At 43.8% G+C, this 22,092-nt stretch overlaps 2 protein-coding genes across 3 annotated transcripts in view; one reads left to right on the top strand and one right to left on the bottom strand.

Annotated features, from left to right (window-relative positions):
- The first annotated feature begins 10 nt into the window (after positions 1-10).
- On the top strand, positions 11-16,135 carry LOC104402461 (sestrin-1). 2 transcript variants are annotated; one of them, XM_010010350.1, is made up of 10 exons: positions 11-42; positions 7,233-7,298; positions 8,209-8,409; positions 9,466-9,648; positions 10,392-10,634; positions 11,888-12,035; positions 12,877-12,989; positions 13,222-13,412; positions 13,658-13,802; positions 15,385-16,135. In XM_010010350.1, exons 3-10 carry the CDS (start codon positions 8,239-8,241, stop codon positions 15,469-15,471), a joined length of 1,281 nt encoding a protein of 426 aa, XP_010008652.1. In that variant the 5' UTR covers positions 11-42; positions 7,233-7,298; positions 8,209-8,238; the 3' UTR covers positions 15,472-16,135. The 2 variants fall into 2 exon arrangements, with proteins under 2 accessions (XP_010008652.1, XP_010008659.1); XM_010010357.1 differs by lacking the exon at positions 11-42 and adding an exon at positions 1,922-1,930.
- A 3,334-nt stretch (positions 16,136-19,469) lies between these two features.
- ARMC2 (armadillo repeat containing 2) overlaps positions 19,470-22,092 on the bottom strand; it is a 58,591-nt gene continuing 55,968 nt past the window's right edge. Inside the window, exon 18 of the mRNA XM_010010368.1 lies at positions 19,470-19,606. Within this exon, the coding sequence (XP_010008670.1) occupies positions 19,470-19,606 (137 nt within the window). The remainder of the gene's footprint in view (positions 19,607-22,092) is intronic.

Raw genomic sequence — 22,092 nt, forward strand, 5'->3', positions numbered from 1 at the left:
AGCGCTGGCGTGAGGGAGGCGAGGTCGGGCCCCCAGCATCAGGTACCGCGGGGGGCGAGGGCCTGGGCCGCGGGACACCCCTGCAGGGATGGGTTCCCCCGGGGTGGGTGATCGATCCTGCTCCCCGGGCGCATCCCCAGAGAGAAATCCCTGCTGGGAAGTGGGGCGGGGGCCTCCTGCAGCGAGGCGGGGAGTCAGGGGGAGCGCTTCCTTGTGGGCTTCTCGCTCGACCCTGAGGACGTTGTTCGTTTCTACAGGAGGTGACTTTGGAGGATTTGCAGGTCCTTTGTAGCTCCCTCCTAGGGCATATCCAGCTGCTGCCTGCAGTGCCAGTGCGGATGCTGTCGTTAGCCTCCCCACTGCCACCTGGTCCCAGAAGGGCTGCGTACCGCCTGTGTGTGCGGTGGTGGGGTCTCTCTGCTGGGGTTTTAGGCTCATCCAAGTACTTTTTGCCTATGAATTGCCTGGTATTTGTTTCGTTCTTGCACAGACTTGAGTTATCCTTTTGAAACAGTGGGGCCGGTGTTGTGTTTCTGATAAGAGAAGAGCTTGCTGTAATTGCAAACAAAGGCAAGTCAATAGCGTTTTGGACAGGAATTAAAGTGCTGATTTGGATCTCTTTGCTAAGTTTCTCAGTGTCACCACATTAAGATTTTTCTTTTAAAGGATATTTTTAAATTCTATTTTTCTTGTTTGTATAGATCTGGTACTCTTGGATACAAATGGCTTTGCTTTGACATAACCCAGCAGTGCAGTCTACATAATGCAAACTTGTAACTGTCATGTTTAAACTTGTATCCTTCTGTGTCATTGATTTATTGGCATTTAAAAAGTGTTGATGGCATGGAAATTGCAGATATGCCTTCCAAATCTCTTTCCTTTTAAAACTTTTTCTTTCATTGTACACATTACAGAACTGTCATATAGAAAAGCCAGGCACTAATCATTGAAATTCACCCTCTTGGTTTCAGTGAGCTCATATCAAAAGTAAATTGGGTTGTGGTGTCTAGGCAGTTGTGTCACAAAACCACTTCAGGAAGAGCTATTACTGCTGAGGAAGAATAGGTAGCACTTGAGACTGCTCCAGTTGGACCTGCTTTTACTGCTCAGTCCCAGAAACTGGCCAGAGAAGAGGTGTTGGAGTTCAAGGGTGAGGAGCCTGGGCTTTGCTTTATTCCTACCATTGTGAACAGGGTGTGTGACTGCGGGCACACAATCGCCTCAATTTGTGTCTCGAATCAAGTCACATAAACTGGTTGGGGATGTTTTTAAAACCTGATACTTCAAAGGACTTTGAGATACTCAGAGAAAGTACGCTTACTGGTATTTAAATTGGAGTAATTTAAGTATTGAAATTCATGTAAGAATAATGTATTCTCTGTGAAACAGCAACAGTTCAATGTTTGCTGTGCTCTAGTCCTGGTGAAGAGCAGTAGGTCTGTGGAACAAAGTGCTTTGTAGCAGAGGGGGAGTACTTGCTCTCACTTCCTTAAATCCATGCAAGTGTAGACATGTCCAGTGCTTCAGCTGAATGATAGGCTGAGATAGCCAGCAAATGGAACCGGTGCAAAAATTCAGAGAACTCTTGTGGTTTAAGCCCAGCCGGTAACTCAGAACTAGCATTTTGGGAATAATTTTTCAATCATTTTAATGTGAATCATGTTGTGGGTTTTTTTGTTTGTTTGTTGTTTTTTGTGTAGTTTTTTGTTTTGTTTTGTTTTTGAGAAAGCCCCAACAATTGCAGCTACTTCTGGGTTAGGTATCAGTTTGGTGATAAATAACTTGTCCTTGAGATCCTAAACAAGGAAAGTCCAAATCTGTAGCCTGTCAGTGTCACCACAGTGAGGTTTTGCTGTCAGTGACCTTTAAAGGGGAAATGGGAACCAGACACAGTGAGTGAAGCAGCAGCAGCACAAGGCCTCTTAGACTGGTAAGTGCCAAAGTCTGCCTTGGATGGTTTGGGACATTTTATCCTATAAGCATATAAAGCTCTAAATGAGTATTTTTAAATGTCAGCTTCAAATGCATACCATAGTATATACTAAGCTGAATTTTCAGCACTGGCACGTTTGGGGGGGGGAGTGTGGGAAGAGAGAAGTTATTCTACTAGGAGATTATGTAGAAGAGTTTTTAAGCCACAGCTCATTGTGCCTTTCTTAACCCTAAGCCTGGGCAGAAATGCACTTAGATTATGTAAAACCATCGCTGGTTTTCTGGGAAAATGTTACCTCCAGAAAACGTCACATCAAACTAATTTCCCTTCTCTCATTCCTTCCTTTAGATTGTTTTATATTGCATTAGTATGTGATTTTCATATAATTTTGTTTGGCTCTAGTTGTATTTAGTGCTTAATTGGGAAACAGATGATTCAGAAGAAGATGTTAATCCAAATGTGGTTTAGTGAAGTAAATCGATAATTATATTTTCACTTTGCCTGTGGCTTGTCTATGATAAAATGTTCTTTTGCCACTTAGAGGAGGCTTAAGTAAGTATGTAAATAAGTTTCTCTGGGAGATACATTTGATATTGGTACTGACTGTACTTGAGGGGAGCAAAATGAGTCACTGTGCTGACACCAGGGAAGCAGTCTGAAGGTTGTGGTTCATAGCTAGCGCTCAGCTCATGAATCCCAAGTGACTGAAAAGTAGCAGTTTGGTACAAGTCCCCATACTCATCTGACAAAACTTAAGAGTTTGGGAGAGGTTTTGTGGTAAGAGACAGAGCTGTGGCTGCCAGGAGGAACAGGGATCTGAAAAAGCATTTTAGGCACCCTATGGAGCAAGAGCTGTGGCTGTGGTAGAGAGCTGTTCCTGTTCTAGAGATCCTGCATCTTGGCTCGTAACTTAACTCAGCTCCAGTGTTCCTAGGTGGCATTTCTGATATTGGGTGTCTGTTTAGAAATGCCCTTTTTTTTTTTTTTCACATACATTTGGAAGAGGTTCAGAACCAAAGCAGATGATATTCTATCACTTGCAGAGGTGACTGCTTCTAAGCATTTGCAGTTCAATTTTTACTTAAATTTGACAGGGATCCTGCTCTTGTCAGGGCACTTTAAGAAGTTACCTGAAAGTGGGCTTGATTGACAGAGTCTTAAGATACAGAAAAGCTGTAAATAGAGTGAGTTTGTACGTGTTTGTGGTTTTAGAGTGGTCTTCTCTGAACACATACGTGCATGCAGTATGGATTTTTGGTCTGGTTGTCATTGTGGAGTTGGATGTACTGTAAGAGGGCCAGACTGGTAGGACAGAATGGGAACTGGGAAGTACATAATGAAGTTTGCAGACTCGTCTCATTAACTCTTCTATCTTAGCTCTGAAGAGCTGTTTCTTGGTGCAGATTTGCATAAAGCATATTTCCTGGCTGCGAAGTCTCTGAAAAGGCACACAGTCTGGTGGTTGAGGCATTAGCCTGTGACTTGAGAGAGCTCAGCTCTAGCTGCCAGTCTTCTCATAGACATGTAGTGTTTATGTTTCTCAGGTGTGTTTTTCTTAATGGGAGATAATACTCTTGCCCTACCTCACAGGATTGTTGCATGAATTAAAGGCATGATGTGAGGTGCTCAGATATGTCAGTGATGAGGGATGTATAGATCCAGAAATTGTAGGTATCTGGTGACTGTAGTTCCCATGGAGGTAATAATAGTGGCTGTACAGAAATACAAGTTACATTACAGAAGGGGAAAGAGGAGGCTTTTCTGTGATTCCTGAGGGTCTCTGCCAGCACAGTGATACAGCATTTATATGGCTAAAGTCTTGCTTCTCTGTCAAGGTATCTCTGGGAAGTGAGCAGTGGAATGGATTGCCTGGTGTGGTCCAGCTCCCTCCACTAGCTGAGAATTTCTGGGATTTGAAAGTCGAATCTCTTCTATCCTTAGTGCTCAGCTTTGCAGCCATCTGAGTTTTATGTTCTGGCTGTAAAAGATGGAGTGCCCCTTATTTATTATTATTATTATTACTCTTATTGCCACTTCAGTTGTGGTTGGCTTTCTGCCGAGCTTGGAGCTGTATCCAGCTGCAGAGTTGCTAGACTGAATGGAAGTGAAATGGCAAGGTTAGCAAAGGAGAGGAGCAAAGCCAGGAGAATTTTGATGCAGAAAACATGGCACTAAGTAGGTCACTTTGGTGTCCAACTTCACTGCTCTGGAATCACATGGAAGTTGCTGGTACTTCTGTAATAACCAAAATAAATTCTGTTTGCTCAGAACTGCTGCTTCTCCCAGTCAACCCCCCCCCCGCCCCAGCTGCTTTGCTGAGTGCTTGTTGGTGGCCCAGGTGCTTCTTCATGGGGAAGGTGCTGGAGAGAGACATGGTGGTGTGGCTGGTCAGGATTCAGGTATTGCCGTTGAGAGGGAAAGCTGGAGAGCATTGATTCTTGAGTTGAGTGTATTTGGAAGATGGATTGATTAGTGAAGGACATCATGGAGCATAGAAATATGTTCAAAATTAAGGGAAGATACTGCTAGGACTGTCTTGAGTATTATGTCTATGTGTAGTATTTGAATTGTTGGGACAGTGGGAGCACCTGGAGATGCCTGCTATTTCTCCAGTACTAGAAGAACTCGATTAAATGCTGCTTCTGAAAAAGAGGGGAAACGGTTGTTAAAAGGTCTGCCATAGCTTGTAAGTGAAGAATAACAACTTTCAGAAGATGTCCAATGGGTCAGATTTTATACAGCTCTCATGACTGGTAACCATGGGCCTCATGACAGGAAGCTTATTTCTGTTCTCAGCACCCTCTGGAAGAAATGTTTTGCAGATGGGAAACTGAGGCTTATCTTCATAAATCCCTTGCAAGGTCTATGTCAAAACAGAGACTTGAACCCAGGTGTCCCAGGTGCTAGGCTGGTGCCATGAGGGGGATGCAACTTACTCAATCCTTAAAAAAACTCTTTAAGTCACTTTGCAGAGAGGGTTTGGTTACTTAAGTAATGTAACCTGTTAGATTCAGTGTAATCGTAGTAGTTTGACCTTTGCAAGCTTTTAAAAAATGTGAACTGTATTGGTACTGATGTACTTTTCAGTTGTGGGACAAAACGCATTAGCAGCCTCCTGATCTCAGGTTCTTAAATCTTCTGGTGTTGCTTTGGGGTTTTTTTTCTTCCTATAATTGTTCTGGGAAAGGGGAGGACTGAAACAGAGTGTTCAAGAATTAAACTTCAAGGTATTTCTGTTGGAAAGCTTGATTTGCAGACAACTGCTAAGTTAAATGCTGCATACAGACATATGCATACATTTGGATGTAAGATGTTTCTTTAATTTGCTAGTGTAGTTGTAGCCGAGATAAGCTGTGCTAGAGCTTTGAGGAGAGAGGGTGGTTTTGAGGTGAAAAATCCATGCTACGAGTGACATTGCTAGAGACTTAGCTGACAGGCAAAATTTGTTTGTGGATGTTGGGACCCTCAGCAGGATAAAGCTACATCACAAACGTTACTGTCCCGGGGAGAATCTGAAAAGACAAGTAGTGAGAGCTGCCCTTTGATCTCACTTTATCGAAGTAAGACTTGAGAAATGGAGGCATCTCACTTAAGATTCAAGGAGACTGACAGACTCTGGTGGGCAGATCTGCTATGATTGTTTCCAGCTCTCTGAAGCTGGTTTTTAATCTTAGGCGAAAGTTCAGGGAACAGTAACTGATTAATAAAACTGCTTCTCATACAATGAACTCATGCAAATAGAAACCTCAGCTAAGACAGAAAAAGTGCAATAGTGAGTGCAGCTGGTATTGCTTGTTATGACAGCCTTTGTCTATGGGGGGAAGATGTAGCAAAGTTAAAAACTGCAGGCAGCTTTCAGGGACTTAGTTTTGAGGCCTAAAGTAGCTGAAGGAGCCCCTCTGCTCTACATGGCCTGAACTGGCTCAATGCTCCATACATGGTGTTTATTAATCTAATCCCAGTTGAGAACCTGGATGGAGTTGGTATGATCAAAAGATGATGTGTGGGGGCTATGGAACAGCGGCAATGGATGTATTTTAAAACATGACCAGGGAAGAGAGAACAGATACGTACCCCAAACTGTTACTTTACGTGTAGCCTAGTGTTCAGCACTCAGCTCCATCCTCAGCTTTAATCCCAGGTCTCCATTCATCTTTAAGAGCACTGTGCCACCAGCTACCCTGTTGGGAGCTCCCATCTTTCCTGGGGAAGCCATGCCGCTGCCTGGGAGCCAGTCCCCTCAGTAGAGCTGGCTTGTAGCAAGTGCTCTGCAGGTGAAGGAGTGAGCCTTTGTGGTGATGGGGAGGTGGGCATGTGTGACTGTGCGAGGTGAGGCCATGCTTTGGTACATGCCCTGTGGACCCTGCTGGGCCTTCTCTGAGGGCTGACCGTGCCAAATGCAGAAGCTGCTCTGGAGCCCATGGCTCCCACCCTTCCAAACAGAATGGTTTAACAGGTGAGACACAAATGCACCCAAGTCTTTGTCTTCTATGCAGTTTGCTCCTATGCAGTTTGCTCCTTGGCTGCAGGAAGGGCCCAGGGTGCTGCAGGCCTGGCAGAAAGCTTCATCTAGCCGAGGAAGAGTGCAAGTAGAGAACTGTGGGAGGGGTATCCTATCCAGCCTCCCTCTCATCTGCACGGCAACTTGTCCACAGGATGGCTGCTGCTGTTCTGATTGAGCAAAACCCCCTCCCTCCCTCCCACAGTGTGAATAGCTTTTTATCCTGTCTTGAAAAGAAGCAGATGCAAATGTAGATCAGGTACTTTCAGCAGTTTAAGAGCTCTTTGAGGTTGGGAAAAAGAAATCTGATTAGGGTTACAGCTGTTCCATTTCCTGACAGATGCAGAGTGTTATGTGCTGGTGTACTGCGGATGTACACACACACACACACCAGTCTCGTTTTGTATCAGTGGCATAACCACACAGCAGACGGCTGTGTACTGAACTCCTTGTCCTGGACACCCTGCCAAAGTACGTTTGATGCAGAATTTTCTGTGAACCAGGCTGTAGTGTGCATATGAATTTGTGTGTGTTTGCTTCGGTTGGCAGGGCCTTTGTTGTTGCGGTTTTTGTTGCTGGAGTGGGGAGTACACTGTAAACAAGTGTGGCTAATTATAATGCACTTGTATAAAACATGATTTGCATTTGTACAAATGGTACTAGTAGAAGTACCCCTGTAAGAGTACCACAAGTACCCAAATAAGCCCAGGTCTGAATGCAGAACTCTTTTCCTTCTAGCAGTCACAGCTAAAAGTTGTTTATAACTAAATGCTGAGGTGGTATGATTTTCTTTTCTAGGAACTTGGAATAAGAATTCCTAGACCACTGGGACACGGACCAAGCAGATTCATCCCCGAGAAGGAGGTGTGGTAATGTTTTCAAGTACACAGTGAACTTTATGCTTTTAAGGAACACCCTTTTAGTAGTAACTCACATTTGGTTTCAGGACAGCTGCTGAGCTGTAAAATATTTTCAGTTGTGATCACATTCAGTCCTGGTGAGACTTTGGCCACGGTTCCAGTGTACAGAAGCAGCGAGAGCCCTGGGGAGCTTTGGAATAGTTACAACTCCTCCCATACTGCTATCTAGCATAAGAGAAACCCAATACTGTTTGCTCTGAGTGTCTGTTTCCTTGTGAATACCCGGATGTAATTTCCTACTGGTCTACAAAGCACCTGCCCCCTGCTCTGGGGCTGCTTTTTCTTGAGCTGCTTCTACCATTCTGAACAATCTGGGAAGTGTCAGAGTGTTGTGGCTGAGTGTTTCTGGTGCTTCTCTCAGGATTGTCTGGTAAGAGAATTTGGAGCTGGGGAAACATTAGTAATATGCCTGTGGTTTTCTAGGAATTTGAGAGCCTGAAGTTTCAATTTCTCTCTCTTGGCATCTTAGCTTTTTTACTTCTTTCCCTCTTTTTCCCATAGTAAAAATGATTATTCAGTTAGCTTTTTGTTGTAATAAACTAAGTTAGATCAAAGAGGGGCACTGAAGAAAGTGAAGTTGAGACAGTTAAAAATGAGAAATCGGTGGTGTACAAGAGAAAGGGTAAAGCCCAAAACCTCCTTTTGCTGATACAATCACTTGTGATCTCCTAAATGAGAGGTATTAAAGGGATTTTATATGCCTTGCCTTATGAGCACTGATTTAATGCCATTAATAGATTTATAACACAATTCCTTTTACCATGGCCTCTGGGGTGCTATGGTTAATACATGTATTTACTACTTTACTGGTACTTCTTCGACAGCACTGCTGATTGCTCTTTCTGTTCACTCAGACGATCCAGGTGGGAAACGAAGACGCCACGATGCATGCGCTGTTTGCGGATTCTTTTGCTGCGCTGGGCCGGTTGGACAACGTTACCTTGGTGATGGTTTTCCACCCCCAGTATCTCGAGAGCTTTCTAAAAACTCAGCACTATCTGCTGCAAATGGATGGTCCGCTCCCGCTCCATTACCGACACTACATCGGGATAATGGTATGCTGGAACAGAAAGCAGCAACAGCCGCTTTGGCAACAGTCTGGTCTTGTTTAATAGCAGTGATTACTGTGTTTTGCAGTTTCTAGTTGGAGAGGCGTTTCATCAGGAGCTAAGGGGAAAAGCAGAGTAGGTTTGTTTGTGTCTGGTTTACAAATTGTTTCATAAGAAGAGTACTTTATGTTCATAGTTTTTGGTAGGACTGTAAGAAATGGGGGGAAACAAATCTGTTATAAAAGTAAGACAATTGTTTAATTTTGATTTCCTTAGTATCTCAGAAACTTTTTCAGGAAGGCTTGTTTGTGTGTGTGTCCTGTCGAATACACTTCCTCCTAACTAGATAGTCCATCCCATCATCTGTTGCTGAATCTCTACAGTCTAAGCAAGTTTTCTGCCCGAAGTGGTTGATTTCATAATTTCCAATCTGCCAGTTCAGTGATCTTTGCTTGCAGAAGTTGAGTTAAAATTTTGGGCTGTGTCTTAATGTAGGAGGTGAAGTGGTCTAGTGGAAGGTGTCCCTGCCCATGGCAGGAGGGTTGGAACTAGGTGATCTTTAAGGTGCCTTCCACCCCAAACCATTCTAGGATTCTGTGATTCTGTTACTGTTTGAATAAATGACACTGGGTCTGCTCTTTGCTGGAAAGCTGCCCTGAGTCTTGCTTGCTTGTATGCGTTCTGAAACCTGCTTTTGTTTTTACTGGCAAAGATTTACCTAGAGGCAGCCTTGCTTCTTCCCCACTGGGGACTACTGTGCAGTATGGATTGTTTACTTCAGGCTACACCATAAGGCTAAGCCTGTGCTTCTCCCTGGGTACAGGCATTTTGCATCTGTAGCCAGCATAGTTATAATGTGTGAGGAATGAGGAATACTTATGTTGTGAGAACAATAATCAAAACAGGCTGATTTGTTAATCTCAACTTGTTCTTACTTTAACCTTTGATCACTGCAAGTCTTATTCTTGAATATTTTGAGGAAACAATGACTTACGGTATTTGTCATAAAAGACCAACTTACTGTAATTGTTTTCTGTATCACAATTGCCTTTTCCTTTCTAGGCTGCAGCACGACACCAGTGCTCTTACCTTGTTAACCTCCATGTGAATGACTTCCTTCATGTCGGTGGAGACCCTAAATGGTTGAATGGTCTGGAAAATGCACCTCAAAAACTGCAAAACTTAGGAGAACTGAACAAAATGTTGGCTCACCGACCCTGGCTTATCACCAAGGAGCACATTGAGGTAAATCTTCCACGGAGTAATGTGAATGTACCCTTAGTTATCAGTAATGCAATCACAGATTCTTAGGGTTAAGAACCAATCGGGGTGAAAGAAGTTCTGCGTTACTGGCTTTCAGCGTTGTATCGCTGTGATACTGTGCGATATTGTGCCCCTGTACAACTCACATAAGGCAGGGTGCTGGGCTGGGGGGAGGGTGTGCACTTCACCAGAAGGGCCCAAACCTCCCACTCTTTCCTGCCTGAGGGGGAAGTTGTGGCTCGAAGCTTCTTGTCAAATAGAGAACATTCCACCGCCCATAGGGACAAAATGGAGGGAGCCTGGTCCCGATGCCAGGTTTTCACACAGCTGGTCCACAAGTGTTTGCTGAGACTGTAACAGTCAGTTGAAGAAACGTGACTGTTGTGGTTGCATCTTCCATCAGAGGTGTGATATTTCAGTGTCGGTCAGTCTGGCCTCAATACAAACCATATGGTGCAAAACGCAAACCCCAACTGATTGAATAGCTGAAGGCCAGAGAGGGGAGAGAAGCCATCTCCTTTGTGCCTCAACCACATGAGTCTGTGGCTGGCAGGTCTCCTGGTGAGGGCACCGAGCATGCTGCTGGCAGCAGAGGGTTAGGGAGCGAGTGTGGATGTTGGGAAAATAATTCTACCTGGTAAAGAAATGTGTTGATAAACTGCATTAGGGAGGGATCATTTGAATGACTTTAAAATTAATACTTCTGTCTTGCGTTATTTCTAAAGCAACTTTTGAAGACTGAAGAGAACAGCTGGTCCCTGGCAGAGCTCATCCACGCGGTTGTTCTCCTCACACATTACCACTCCCTTGCTTCCTTCACGTTTGGTTGTGGAATCAGCCCGGAGATCGACTGTGAAGGGGGTCACACGTTCAGGCCCCCTTCCGTCAGTAACTACTGCATGTGCGATATCACAAATGGTTACCACGGCGTGGATGAAATTCATGCCAGCCCAACTGGAAGTATTCCTGTAAGTATCTGCACAAGCAGTCCCGGTCAGTCGCAGTAGGTTCCTGTTAAACTTACTACATGGAGGGTGCCTGTCTGTGTTCAGTGCGAGTGGGGGTTGGTGAGCCTAATCTGCATGAGTGCCAACCAGAAGAAAAGATATGTTTAGGAGAAGCTGGAACGACATTACTAAGCTGGGGGAAGCTACCGAAGGGACAGAAAAAGATACAGTCTATTTTTTTTGTCTCTTGTTATTCATGCCAACAAACTGAGACCACTCCAGGTCTCAGCCAGTTTATGATACGTGTCCTGAGCAGCAGTGGCCAGGAGTGCTTTTTCAGCATGGGTGTCGGGGAAAGTTGGCTCTTCCTTTGATTCCAGTCTTTGACTTCGCTGCCTTGAGGTTTTTGTGATACATCACACCACAGACCATTCAAATTTCTCTGTCTCTAAATGAGTATTCCCTGCCTGCAGCAGTTGTACTCGCTCATCTGTACTTGCTTCCACTTAGTGAAGAGCACGATGTGAACCAAGTGTTGGCTGAAGAACAGCAGTAACTGAGTATTTTCAGTGCAGGTTCCCTGCCTGTGAGACGTCACTGCAGTGATGTGGGTGGCATCTAAATGTTCTTTGCTGGAACTTGCTGCTTCTCTGAAGGAGCAAACTGCAAAAGTCAGAGAGGAAAGGGGCAGAAGTGTATAGACTGGAGATAACTTTATTTTGCTGTGCATTGATGGATTTTTACAAGACCAGATGTTGAATTAATAGTGTGTCGTGGTGTTGAAACAGCTCTTGTGAAATACAATTACTTTGCACTAGCTTTCCTTTGAGGCTTTGTTAAATCTGCCTTTAAGCTCACTCTTCCTTTTTCCTCCAATATGTTTCTTGTCTGTGAGCAGAGAAGGGGAAAAATTCAGTTGGGCAGTAAATTGTGGTTACTTCCTCTATCAGAATTTCTGTTACAGCTCCTTGTTTTTCAGTTATTAAACATTTAGATGAAGTAAGAAAAATTAATTTTAGTGTGAGAACCACTTGTTCCAAAAAGCTGTGAAGCTAAAAATATGCTAAAAAATACCAGGGATCTAATTGAGAAAAGATAACGACTAAATGTGAACACTGGGTCAGTACAGATCTCTTTTGAGAACTGTTTTCCTCAGAAATCAGTATTTGAAGATGTAAATGAAGGATGTAAATTGCGTTTAAATTTTCTGGCTTGATGATTTCTGTCACAGTTCTTGTGACATGGAAATAAAATGTTTCTCGTTCCTTTTCAAGTCTACAGAGTCTGTTTGTGAAGTTGAAGCTCTAATGGAGAAAATGAAGCAGCTACAGGAGTGTAGAGATGAAGAGGAAGCCAGCCAGGAAGAGATGGCTACGCGTTTTGAAAGGGAGAAGAGAGAAAGCATGTTCGTCTGTTCTTCAGGTGAAACAGCTGTAGTGTGCATGTGTATGTACTTAGACTTTCCCAAATCACTTGAAGAAACACTTACTACCACAAAAGAGGGGCAAAAAAAAAGTGTTATTAGATATGTCAAAACCACCACTGTTTCTTTGAAGGGATGAAGGTTGCAGGTGCCTTGTTTTCTTTCAAGAACACCTCAGAGCAAAGTAGTGCCAAGATTTGTGGCTTCTCTCAAACCCACCATAATACCCACTGACCAATATTGTATTTAATAGAAATTTCCAATAGAAATAGAATGTCTCTCTTGAGAGAGATCGCAAGAGATTTAAACATATCACAAGACACTGTAAGAAGAAGCCCTTAAAACATACAGCTATTAGAGTGTGTGAAACGTTGCTTTCCAGACAACTGTGAGACAGTACTTAATCTCTTAACAATTTTAGGGTTGTTATCCACTCTTCAACAGTTCCCTCTAAATAAATTTGGTGTGGAAGTCTTAAAGGTCTCTGTTTTGGAACAGATCACTTAGTAAAACAGATTTTCCCTTGACATTTTCACAGACCTCTTGAGTTAGGAGTGAAGGGTCCCCTAGACACAGGGGACAGGATGAAGACTGGTAGACAAAAGAAGAAGGAAAGAGGTGATTGTAAGACAGAATCAATGTTTTTTCAGGGAGATGCCTCTAAAAACCATAGCTTGCAGTCACACTGAGCTGTATCTAAGGCTTTTAATAGAAGTAGTCCAGGGAAACTGTGCGTTTAGTTAAAAAACACAGAGACTTCCATTCTTCTGCAAGAGTTCTGCTCGTACACATCCACTCTGTTCTTACCGAAATTGTGTGAAATTCTGTTTGAATTAACAGAAGATGAAGAATCAGCACCAGCAAGAGACGTGTCTCGTCACTTTGAGGACACCAGCTACGGTTACAAAGACTTCTCCAGACATGGGATGCACGTGCCCACCTTTCGTGTTCAGGTAACAAGGCCGGGGGCTGCTTTTGGGAGGCTTAGAATGCTGTTTGTTGTGCCAGACACCAAACCTGGACATTGATGGGCTGTAACTTAGTGCCCCATGGATGCAGAGGCTTAAAGTGAGCAAATGAACACCCCCCATAGATCACCTGCCCCAAGAGAAATTGCAATAAAGTGCTAGGTCTGCACAAGTTAATTTCTGAAATGCTCCATGCTGCATTTTTATTTATTCTAAGGATTATTCCTGGGAAGACCATGGCTATTCCTTGGTTAATCGTCTTTACCCAGATGTGGGACAACTACTTGATGAGAAGTTTCATATTGCTTATAATCTGACTTACAACACCATGGCCATGCACAAAGATGTGGATACCTCAATGCTGCGACGAGCTATTTGGAACTATATTCACTGTATGTTTGGAATAAGGTCAGTTTTACTGCTTTCGTTCTAAACACATCAGACTTGTTAGCACTGGCCTTTTGTTCTTTATCAGATTGAAGCAAAGCTATTTATAGCAAACATGCATGTATTTTTAAACATACTTTCATCTGTGGGGGAGCGACAAAGGTACAAATTACGCAGTAATTTACTTTGCCATAGGAACTTAAAGCCGCTGCAAGTGAAGTAACTTGTTCTTGAAAATGAAAATGTTTTTCTTTCTTTTTGAACAGATACGATGATTATGACTACGGTGAAATTAATCAGTTGTTGGACCGCAGCTTTAAAGTTTATATCAAGACTGTGGTTTGCACTCCTGAAAAGACCACAAAAAGAATGTATGATAGCTTCTGGAGGCAGTTTGAACACTCTGAGAAGGTACGGTTTGCATACGGGCCGTAGGTCCACTTGCTGCACTTAACAGCCACAGCAACCCAAGTAGCATTGAGGCTTTTAGCTGGTGTTAATGTGATTCTGCTCACATGCAGTACATTCTTTAGGAGCTGTAGTACTTCCTAGGCCGAAATAACTTATTTCCTACTGCATGTTTGCTAGTGAACAGCTGACACAGACTGCACAACCTCTGAACTGTGTGGGAGGATAGTCATATAAGTGGCGCAGCTTTCCCCTCTGCTGTTGGCTGGCACCTCCTGTGACCCAGAGAGGCTGGGAGGTGATGTGAGGCCGTCAGACCCAGAGCAGCTGCCATCCTGGCCCAGGGTCTTTGCAGTTTAATGGTTGTCTTTAGCGTGAACGGCCCAAAGCCATTAAACTTCGTGTAAAACCCTGAAGTCCTGCTGCTAGGTTACAGTCTGAACTGCACCTCCCAGAAATATGTCTTGCTGTTAACTCTTGGACATCTGCTTCACAAGTTCATATCCTCCAGTTCTTCTTTGGAAGAAAGGCCCCACTTAAAAATGAATGCTGATACAGTGCTGAAACATAAACATGCCTTAATCAGCACTCATATAATTGGATCCTCTATTTCTTGCTAAACTCCTTCTGAAAATAGTTGAGAGATATCCAGTTATAATAGGGGTACTATAACCACAATGGTTTAAGGTTGTTCAAGTAAAATACTATATGTTTGTTTTGGTTAGACTGAGAGAGACAAGCTTTTCAAGCACACAAATCCTTCTTTAAAGCCCCAAACTTTGCATTTCCGTAGCCATCAAAATCCAAGAATCATGCACGTACATGTCACTGAATGCCATCAGAATCCATCCTCATGGAAGGCAGCACACACAGCCATTCCATGCCACAGCAAACTCACAGCTGACCTGTTGTCAGTGAGAGAGTGCTCTTGACCTTCTTCCCCACATGGTTTCTGATCTCATCCTTGAAGAAATACAGTAAAGAAATGGAGGAGATGAGCTGGGGAACTTGAATTCTTACCTCCAGTAGCCACTGTCTCAGTAAAGACAATAGTTCTATAGCATGTTATCTTGTGCTTCACCTCAGCTCACCACTCCATGTTATGGATTATTACCTGTGTGTTTCTCTCTCTGTCCCACAGGGGCAAACGACCTTATCACCTCTTCCTTTGCTAACAACCCCCTCTGCTCCACAGGTACCAACCACCCTTTTACCTTTAATTGATTACCTTTAAGCTAAATTTGAACAATTACTTTCAAGCTGCGCACAGTCTGCTGCTGCAGAAGGGCTTGTGTGTTTGAAAGCTGCACTGTTTTTTCCAGCTTAACCAGTTGGTCTGCTAAAGGATGACTGCCTCTTCCTGTGACCCTGCCCCTCTTAAGGGTCCCTGTGACCCACTGCAGTGCTACAGACCCGTTTGCTCAGTCTTTGCTCCCTCAGCAAGCTTTACAGATAGAGCTAATTATCTGGGTAGCCAAAACACGAAGTGCTACCCCAGTGCTGCTGCAGATGCTAATAGGAAACCCACAGCCATCCTTTCACTGTGAGCACGCCGTTAAAGTGCAACTTGTTTTCTTTCCTGAAGGTCCATGTAAATTTGCTTCTGGTAGAAGCTCGGATGCAAGCCGAACTACTTTATGCTCTGAGAGCTATTACTCGCTATATGACCTGATGTCTCTGGCTGCCTGTTGATGTTGGAATGTTCTGCAGCTGCAGCGTGGCAGAGGAAGATACGAAGCCTCAGGACCAATGGTAGCTCTAAGTTACGATGCCCATTGTGCCATAACTCCTTTAGTTTCAGCTATTTCCGTGTTTGGAATATCACTGCTGCTGCTCGGCAGTGAATGCTTGGCAGTTGAAAAAACAGGGGTGTGTGGCAGTGCTGCCTGCTCCTGGTATTTTGGCTTTAGACAGCACGGGACTCCCTGTGAACTTGTGGCAATATAGCAAACAATAGATGCATAGATCTTGTGTTAAGGCAAATCCTATGGGAGTTGGAGCGTGAACAGAAGTGGGACTTGATGACATTTGCTTTCGCTACAAGAATAATTTTAGAAAAATCTTGATGCTGCTATTTGTGCTGGTGAAGTGAACAGCCCAGGGCTGTTCCAGTTAAGCTACAAGTGAAAGTGAGCACTGCTATTGTCTGAGCCTTCGTTGTGTGTGGTTTCGAAAAGCCTTGTTATTTAGATTTCTTCTTTAATCAGAATGAAACCTCTTCTGTCCACACTGATCATTTGAAAGATAGCAGTCGGTTTTCTCAAATAGTTTAGCCTTAAAATGCTAAGGGACAGTTGTCCAGCATAGTGTGGTGAGCTCCAAAGTGCAATGGGCTTCCTATGGGAAGCAGGGGACTTGCTTCCTCAGAGCTCTCTAGAGATGGAACTGCGCAGTGTTGAGTGGCTCCTCGTCCTGTTTGTCAAGGATGAACCAAGGAGGAGCTAGGACAGGTGTGGGAATGTGTTCTAGACTGCCAAACAGTCCTACTGTATTACGTGCCCAACGCTGGTCTTACTGATTTTTGCAGTTGCTTAAATAACTAGGCTAAACCCATCTATTTTTAGCAAATCAAAACATGATTACAGTGCTGACGTTTAATACACAGTGGGTTTGGAGAACACATGAATACTTTTGTATGAGTGTGAATTGCTTTTTAAATTTGTCAGTATTACTGGTATTTTTTAAATAAAGGTAACAACTTTTTCTCTTGGCGTTTCTGTGTGGTTGAACTTTGCGCTTCTGTTCTCTCTGGTGTACTTAGAAATGGTTCAAAGACTATTGTAAACTGTTGGTAACTGAGCAAACATACTTAAAATGACAAAAGATTTTTTCCAATTGAGTCAGAAATGATGGGAGAAGACACAGTTTAAAAAAAAAAAAACATAGTTTCGGTGAAGATCTAAGTCTATAGTGTAGTGTTTTCATGCTTCCCATAGTCCTCCACCCTCTGTTGAGGAATACTCTGTCATACTGGCTTTTACTTTCCTCCCAGGTAATGGGCAGAGATTATGTTTATATAGTCACCTATTTTCAGTAACCAGCTCTAAATATTGTTTTAAGAGTTAAACTGATTTTAAAATCCTCTTCTATTGAATTTAGCGCCAGCTTTGGCTGCTGATTTCCATAGCCTGGTGCCAGAAGGGCATCTGCCATTGGAAGGATGACCAGGTCTGCACAGCCAGACTGAGGAAGTTACAGCAAGAGGTAACAGGCAGCCGGAGGGGGATCTGCCACAAGTGAGTGACAAACCCTTCTGGACACACTCCTGCTGCTGGCTGTGCTGGGGGTTACCCTGCAAGTGTAGAAACCCCACCTGCTTACAGGAAGAAAGAAGCCTTATCCATAGGGCAGGAAAGAAACAGATTTTCCCAAGTCCACCAGTAGAAGTAAATTAAGATTTCTGTCCCTTGGCCTGGTTCTCAGTTAGCTCAGACTGGTTTCTGTGACTACAGAACATTCTGAGAACAGTTCTAAGTTTACAGTCCAAGAAGCTAAAATATCTAAAAAGATCTAGGGGAGAAAGATTAATAAACTGTCAAAAAATGTGACTAACAGGAAGCATCTGCTGTTTCCTCTTAACTAAAAATACAGGATTTTTAATGTTCCAAAGCCAGAGCAAAACTTTCCTGTGTAAGGCCACAGCATAAAGTTAAGCTGTGCCTAAGGACACAGAAGTGTCTTTCCAGACTGTAAATGGAATTTCTGCAGCACTTGATTCTCCGGTTGCTTTTTGGGAGTGATCAAAGGTAGACAGGAAGTTTTCTGAGAAGACTGAACTGGCTGTTTCTGTCCCGTGCTCCCCAGGCAGCTGCAGGTACCTGCAGACACACTCTCCCTTCTCAAGCAGCAAACACTGCAGTGTGTGTGTGCCAGTGGCTTCATACGGTCACATTTTCGACCAAAACAGTAACCACAACCGCAGCCAACCCTAACTACACACCATGCTACTTACTTTGGAGAAGGGGCCTGAAGATGGTCAGGCACTTTCCATGCTGAGGCTTTTGTGGTGCTAAGCAGAAGAGACCAAGCCAAAGCTGTTATGTACAGTGGCAACCGAAGACAGTGGGTTTAGTCTTTAAACAAGAAAGGGTTGAGTTGCTGGATGCTTCATGAATGGCGATCACTGGAGAAAGCAGCAGCTGTGTACGACAGCAGGGCAGGAGGGAGAGGCCACAGTCCTGCCTTGGCCACTGCTGTGAGATGCCCTCGCTTGCAGGCTGTAAGCCCTGATGACTACCAAGCAGCTCTGGCAGAGCTGCTGCACCACTCCCAAAACCAGGACCATGAAATCTCCCCTCCCCTATCCCACCAACAGCAAAGAAGTCCCTGAGAATGTAGGAGGAGGGCCCTAAACTAGGAAGAAAGTTTCTGCGCCCTTCTACTACAGCTCTGCTTCCCAGCCTCCTCGCTTCATCTCCTCACCTGGAAGCAGAGGTCCAGGCAATGCCAAAAGTACAGCTCCAAATCGCTGCCTCGAACCAATTCCTTTAGCCTCTCTGTGGGGATTGCCGGGGGAAGACTTGCTCTCCTGATGCACACACAGCACAGGACAAGGCTGCTGACCCTCAGGATGAGAGCCAGGAGCCCAGCAGCCCCTGCGCAGTGGTTTATTCTTAGTGATCTGAGATCAGAAAAGAGGCAAATGGGTCAGGTCTGTGAAGCTTTCTGTAGCCAGTCAGACTGTTAAAGCTTGAGGCCAGTGATGCAATACCCATGAGCGATGAGCAGGGACTTCTACACTCTGAAAGGATGAAAACTGAGCAATAAGACAGCATCAGTCAGAAGGAACGTGAAGGATACAAAGCCTTTTTGTGCCCTGTGGATGGAGATATGAGCCCAGGGGAGATGGCTGGCCAAGACAATCTGAGCAGTACAGGCACACAGGCAGCTCCTGGGAATGTGGGAACAGCTAACAACCCACCAGACTACCTAAAATCTCCTTACATCAGGGATAGGTGTGTTTTGCCTTAACACTTGAAGTACCAAGTCAGAAAAGCCTCTTTCTTTCCAGCCCAGCTGGACCTACATCCCACAAGCACCAAGGCAGGAGCTAGGATACCCAAGCCACACGTATGAGGTAGAGAAAGGGGGATTTGCAAAGGAAAGGGAAGCAGCTTTTCCCCTGGCCATGGGCAGCCCTTGATCTCAAGCGTGAAGCTCAGGATATAAAAGCATAAAGCCCCAGCAGCATTTGGGTTACTCCTGCTGGAGAATTTCATAGAAAGTAAAAGAAGTGTGTCAAAGCCTGTAGGCAAGACGTGATTCCAATCACGTAACATGCTTTCATAGTACACAGCATTTTTGGTACCACAGAGGCCCACTGGTCCCACTCAGTGGTAATTTACCTTTCAAAAACAAAAAGTTCAGCAAATAGTTTTGTTTCATTTTCCCAGCCAAGCAACTACGCAGTTAATAGACAAATCACATTGAACAGCTGCTTCAGCAGCTCAAATAACTTGTAAAAAGTACTAACACATGCAAAAAATTTGATGCAAGCTTCTCAAAAGGAAGGATCCAGTATATGAATGCCAGGCTTTACTGACTTCTTAAAAATTCAATTGCCACGCTGTCCAACACGCTTACCAATGGCAACGTACAGCTATATTAGAAATATAAAGCTGGTCAATCTATAGCACCAAAAAAATATGAGTGATTAAAATGGAGTAATAGTCACAGCTGGAAGAAGTGATGGTTTTGAATTCTCTCAAGAAGTTTTTCTGCCACAGGCTTGAACTCCCTTTCCCAATATAGCTTGTGGTAGTCCCGTACATCTCTGTCGAGGCTGTAATCCAGCGCTGGTTCTGCATCTGTAATCAAAGAAAATATCATCAGTTCTGAATAAAAATATACCCAACTATGTATTTTGTGACCACAGCACATACAACTTAGTGGCTGTGTCCGTTGGTGGATTGAAGACAACTCCATGTTGAAGATGAACTAAGCATCACTATCTGAGGGACTTCAATTTAACTAAAATAAAGGATGTTAAGGTCAGTAAAATGGTAAAAAGGAGACTGCAGGTTCTTTTTATTCTCACACCTCACAGGTGTAGCTAAACCGTATCCCCAAGATCAAGCATTTACTGTGACTGTCAGCAATTTTGCTAATGCAAGCAATCAATTCACCTGACTACAACTATGTTTTTCTTGTCACAAATTGCTCTGCTAATCTGGTTCATTAAGACTTTCAAATTGTATTTACTATCATACCTAAAGAATTTGAACCACACTAGTTACTCTATCACTGATGCCCTCTCTTCCTCATAAACTTCGTAATTAAAACAGTAGGATACTCTTAAGAGATAAGCCATGTTAGGAACAACAGGAAGTCATCACTCGTTACTCCACCTCCATTTCACCTGGCATTGCATGAAGCACAGAAACAAACCCTTACTGAAGAGAAGAAACCAGTCTGCAACCCGGAGCATGCTCCTGACTGATAGTGCTGAACAAATGTTTTCATACAGTTTAGGAGAAGGTGATTTGACAGCCTTTAGGCCATAAATGTATCTAAAATGAAGATACAACCCTGCACCCAGTGGGCGGTGTGACTTAACGATTATCCTAGACTGTGAATCTTTTCAATAAGTAATGCTGTAAGGAGCTCACCACACACTGACAGCAGGTAAGAAACAACTCTGAACTGAAGACAACTTGGAGCTGAAGTTTCCCACATTTTGAGTCAAACTTTGTGTAAAGACAGATGCTCAAACAGCAGCTATCCCCATTTAAATGAATGCCAAAGTGCCTATGCAGAGCATATGGCCTGAGCTGCCACAGCTATGAAGGAAGAGACGATGTTAGTTTGGCATAGAGATGAACTCTATTCCACACACAGTTACCAGTAACTGCAAACAATACTTGACTTCCATGCCACTACAGTGTTTCTAAATGAACAAAATTAATGAGATGCTGATTGTGAGGTAGATTCCAAAAGGGGTTCTGCATAAGGAGAAGATGCCATTTAGAGGATTTCTGTAATAAAGAGGGGAAAAAAAAAAGTATTTCAAGAAGGAAGAAATGTCATGTCTTCGCAGGAAGAAACCCTGTAATCAGAGATAAAATCCAGCCTCAGATATCAGATCTGTATTTGATGTATCATAGGTCCTGTCCAACCCAAATTATCCTCTAGAGCAGAGCCACCATAGATCAGATTGCTCTGGTCCATGTTCTGTTGAGTAATGAATATCTCTGAGGATGAAGATTCCACAGCCTTTCTGGGCAGCCTGTAGCAGTGCTTGGCCCCTGCCATGGTAGAAACTTATTTTCCTAATATTTAATTGGAATTTTTCCTATTGCAACTTGTGCTCCATTACCTCTTGTCCCATTTAAAGGCACAGCAGCCCAACATACCTAAAATGAATCTCAGCAGCAGAGAAGCGACAGACACTGAAGGGGAAGACAAAGGATTATGGGTTTTGTTTTCAGGGAGAATTGCTTTGCCTACTCCTGAAATGGTTGTTCCAGCCAAATTAACTATCTTCTAACATGGAGCAAAAGACATTACTCTCTTTTATTATACAGCTGTGCCCCCCAGAAGTTGATTGAATGTTTATGGAATCACTGAGGTCAGGAATTCTAGTCTACAAGAACAAGGGTCAGAACCAGTTCAAAAGCTGAAGTGTGGAACCAAAACAGTAAATTTCCCAAAGCAGAATGAAAGTAAGACAGGATCAGCAATGCTCAGTGTCCCACATGTAAGCTGTGCATCCTCAGATAATTTAATTTTGCCATGAACCTCCTCAAAACTAGCAAAATTGGGTACTGGCCAAACAGCGTATGAACTGGCTGCGAGCCCAGGAGCAAGACAAGTATGCGGGGTCTGCAAGCTATGAGGGAAGCTCAAAACTAGACTGCCCGCAAGGGCCACCCATCCCTACAACTCTGGTAAGACAGGGGCCAGGAAGCCCTGGAAGCTGGTATCCTACCATATAAGAGTTTATGTGTACTGAGATTCCAAAATAACCTCCTCAAATTGATAGTGGAGGTAAAGGTGAACAGAAGAAAGGTCTGGAAAAAAGAGAGGGAGAAAGGAGATTTCACTGAACAACCAAAGAGAATAATGTTCTCAAGACAGAGGCTCATCTCCACTGCTGCTCCTGAGGGACAGGGGCAAAGCAAAGCTGCTGCCAGGGGCCTGGAAACACCAGCCTGCAGCTGTGAAACTCAAGGGCAGCTGAAAGAAGGCAAATGATAGTGCCACTGGAAAGCAGTGCCACTGCATCTCAGCTGCTGGGACCAGGCAGGGAAAAAGAAAACCAAAGGGTGCCTGTTGTCCAACCTTTCTTGGGCTC

The sequence above is a fragment of the Nestor notabilis genome, unplaced genomic scaffold (assembly GCF_000696875.1).
Source record: "Nestor notabilis isolate BGI_N333 unplaced genomic scaffold, ASM69687v1 scaffold4240, whole genome shotgun sequence".
In the NCBI taxonomy this organism is placed as follows: Eukaryota; Metazoa; Chordata; class Aves; order Psittaciformes; family Psittacidae; genus Nestor; species Nestor notabilis.

Coding starts and splice junctions, on each gene's coding strand:
- LOC104402461 (XM_010010350.1), top strand. CDS start 8,239: ATGCATGCGCTGTTTGCGGATTCTTTTGCTGCGCTGGGCCGGTTGGAC. Junction 12,036..12,876: donor CATGTTCGTCTGTTCTTCAG/GTGAAACAGCTG, acceptor TTGAATTAACAG/AAGATGAAGAATCAGCACCA. Junction 13,413..13,657: donor CACTGTATGTTTGGAATAAG/GTCAGTTTTACT, acceptor CTTTTTGAACAG/ATACGATGATTATGACTACG.